The sequence below is a fragment of the Lolium rigidum genome, chromosome 7 (assembly GCF_022539505.1).
Source record: "Lolium rigidum isolate FL_2022 chromosome 7, APGP_CSIRO_Lrig_0.1, whole genome shotgun sequence".
NCBI lineage: Eukaryota > Viridiplantae > Streptophyta > Magnoliopsida > Poales > Poaceae > Lolium > Lolium rigidum.
In genome coordinates this window covers 87,261,352-87,263,983 of record NC_061514.1, presented here as the reverse complement: position 1 = coordinate 87,263,983, position 2,632 = coordinate 87,261,352, and the positions used below count along the sequence as shown (strand labels likewise).

The window sequence follows — 2,632 nt, the reverse complement described above, 5'->3', positions numbered from 1 at the left end:
ATGGCAGACCACCACAGAGACAACAGGGGCGTCCTCGGTGGCAGCGGCTTCGGCGACCGCGGCTACGGCTACGGCGGCGACCATGGCCAACAGCAGCAGCACTACCAGCAGAAGCAGCCGGCCATGATGTGCGCCCTCAAGGCCGCGACGGCGGCCACGGCCGGCGGGTCCATGCTGGTGCTGTCCGCGCTGATCATGGCCGGCACCATCATCGCCCTCACGGTGGCCACGCCCGTGCTGGTCATCTTCAGCCCGGTGATCGTGCCGGCGATCATCGCGCTGGCGCTGATGGCGGCTGGGTTCGTGACCTCCGGCGGGCTGGGCATCGCGGCGCTGTCCGTGTTCTCGTGGATGTACAAGTACCTCACCGGCAAGCACCCGCCCGGCGCCGACCAGCTGGACCACGCCAAGGCGAGGCTCGCCTCCAAGGCCCGCGACATCAAGGAAGCCGCCCAACACCGCGTCGAGCAGGTGCAGCAGGGTTAAGAGGTCGAGGATGTGGCGCGAGCTTGGCTCGTGTGCAGCGTGCGGTTGCTCCTCCATAAGCACGTTTAATCGCCGTGGCCGCGGTAGCGCTAGCTATTCGGCGGCGTTCGTTACCACCCTGTCGTTGTGCTTTCCGATCCAGTGTGTGTTTAGTTTTCTAGCTAGAGTGAGGTACTAGTACTATGTTTCTTGGTCGAGGTTGTGAGAGGATCTGCATGTTGGATGGTGTGTGTTGTGTGGCTGTGTCTTATGATGAGGATGAATAAATTGCAGAGTTCGGCGAAAATCCTGGTACTCCACTAGATGTCTTTGCAGCAGTACCTATGTTCTACCCGTAGCGGTATCTACGGTTGCAATCGATGGTTGAATGTTTGGCGAATGCATATGTAGTTGCATGCTTGTGTTCTACTATGCTCGTGGCAATTTTCATTCACGCCCACAGGTGAAAGTGAAACAGGATAACACATTAGAGCATCTCTAACCGATGCCAAAAAAAAACTTAGGAGCAAATGGCAGATAAAATAAAGGAGAATAATTTTTCTCCCGGTGGTCGCCACATTGAAACCCCTAAATCTAGCACAGCATTTGGACAAATTTCATAGGATTTTAAACGATTTTGAACGCATTTCATACAATTTACACATAGTTCATAGGATTTAACTAAAGCATGAACAAAATTTAACCTGAACATACTACAAACTTAAACTAAAGCTTAAACTTGAACGAAAAGTAAACTAAAACCGAGGTTGCCGCTGGCCATCTGGTTGTCGAAGGCGGAGAAGTCGTCGTCGTCGCCGCCTTGTGCCTCTCGCGTCCGTCTAGTTGTCGAAGGCAGAGAAGGTCGGCGGGGGCGCTAGATCGACGATGCGGCGCGCCCCGGTTGCGGCTGGCGTTGCGGTGGGCGGAGGGGAGCAGCAAGGGGGAAGATACAAGACGAGTGATTTGGCAGCAATCGAAGGTGGTGCAGCGGGCGATGGGGATTGGTTTTCTCCTCGGTCGGCCACTGCCCAAATATAGGAGGGGTGGGGGGATATTTTTTTCTCCTTGGTGGCGCATACGTAGGCCGTCAATCGGTTTAGGGATTTGGCCAGAGTGAGTTCCGACCGTTAGCTGCTAGTTATGCATATTTTCTCCTCGGGTATGTTTGGTTTAGAGCCAATGCCTACCATACCAAAAAATTGGTGAGCCCACAAAATTTGGCTGTAGTTTGGATGGGCATCAAATATTTGGCTCGCCCAGCCCGCCATGCCCGCGCCCATGCTATTCTCGCCAAATCGCTGCTGACTTTTTTTTTTTTGAGAAACACAGTACAAACACAGGCGCTCACATACACGCGCATACACTCACCCCTATGAACGCACACACGCACACCCTACCCCTATGAGCACCTCCGGAAGACCGAGCCGGCGGATTGGATCTTGAAATTGACGAAGTCACCACAGGTGCCTCGTTGTCGACGGGAACGTCGCCTCCCACTGAAAGAATATTCCGCCTTTATGAGACACACAGATGTCAAACCTGGGGTTTGAACTCTGGTGGGCTGGGGGTACAACCATCCTCCTAACCACCCAACCTCAGGTTGGTTCTCATCGCTGGCAACTTGAGGGCGCGGAAAACCTTCGCCAATATATTGGCAACCAACGTGATTCCTTCAACCTCGTGGGTCCCAGTCCGATGCTCCACTTTTTCTATTGCAAATAAAACCAGTCCGTTGCTTTGATGCATTAGGGCATCTCCAGCGGCGCGACTCGTCCGCTGTGATCGGAAGTGCGTTTGGCACCACCTCCAGCGGAGCGACGCAAAGTGACCGGGCCGTCCGCGGAGACGTAAATCTGGCCCAAATATGCGCCAGGTTTGCGTCTCGGCGGACGCTCGGCGGACGCGGAAACTGTCCGCGCTAGGTGCATCCGGGCCCAGTCGGTAGTGAGTAGGTAAGCAAAAGATTTTTCATTATTATTGATTGGCCAAAAGGACCATCTTTACAGAGATGGTTAGTCGAGTTAACCTAAAACTACAACGGCCGTACCAACTCACCGTCGAGCGGCCTACACCGGCCTCGGTTACTCGCAGTCGCGTGGCCTACTACTGGCCACCGGAAGGGCTGGCGCCGTCGTCGAAGCGGGAGCGCTTGGCGCGCGCGCGCTGC

At 54.9% G+C, this 2,632-nt stretch overlaps 1 protein-coding gene across 1 annotated transcript; it reads left to right on the top strand.

Annotated features, from left to right (window-relative positions):
- Window positions 1-486, top strand: LOC124671627 (oleosin 16 kDa-like). Its single transcript, XM_047207978.1, has one exon. It carries the CDS (start codon window positions 1-3, stop codon window positions 484-486), a length of 486 nt encoding a protein of 161 aa, XP_047063934.1.
- The last annotated feature ends 2,146 nt before the right edge of the window (window positions 487-2,632 follow it).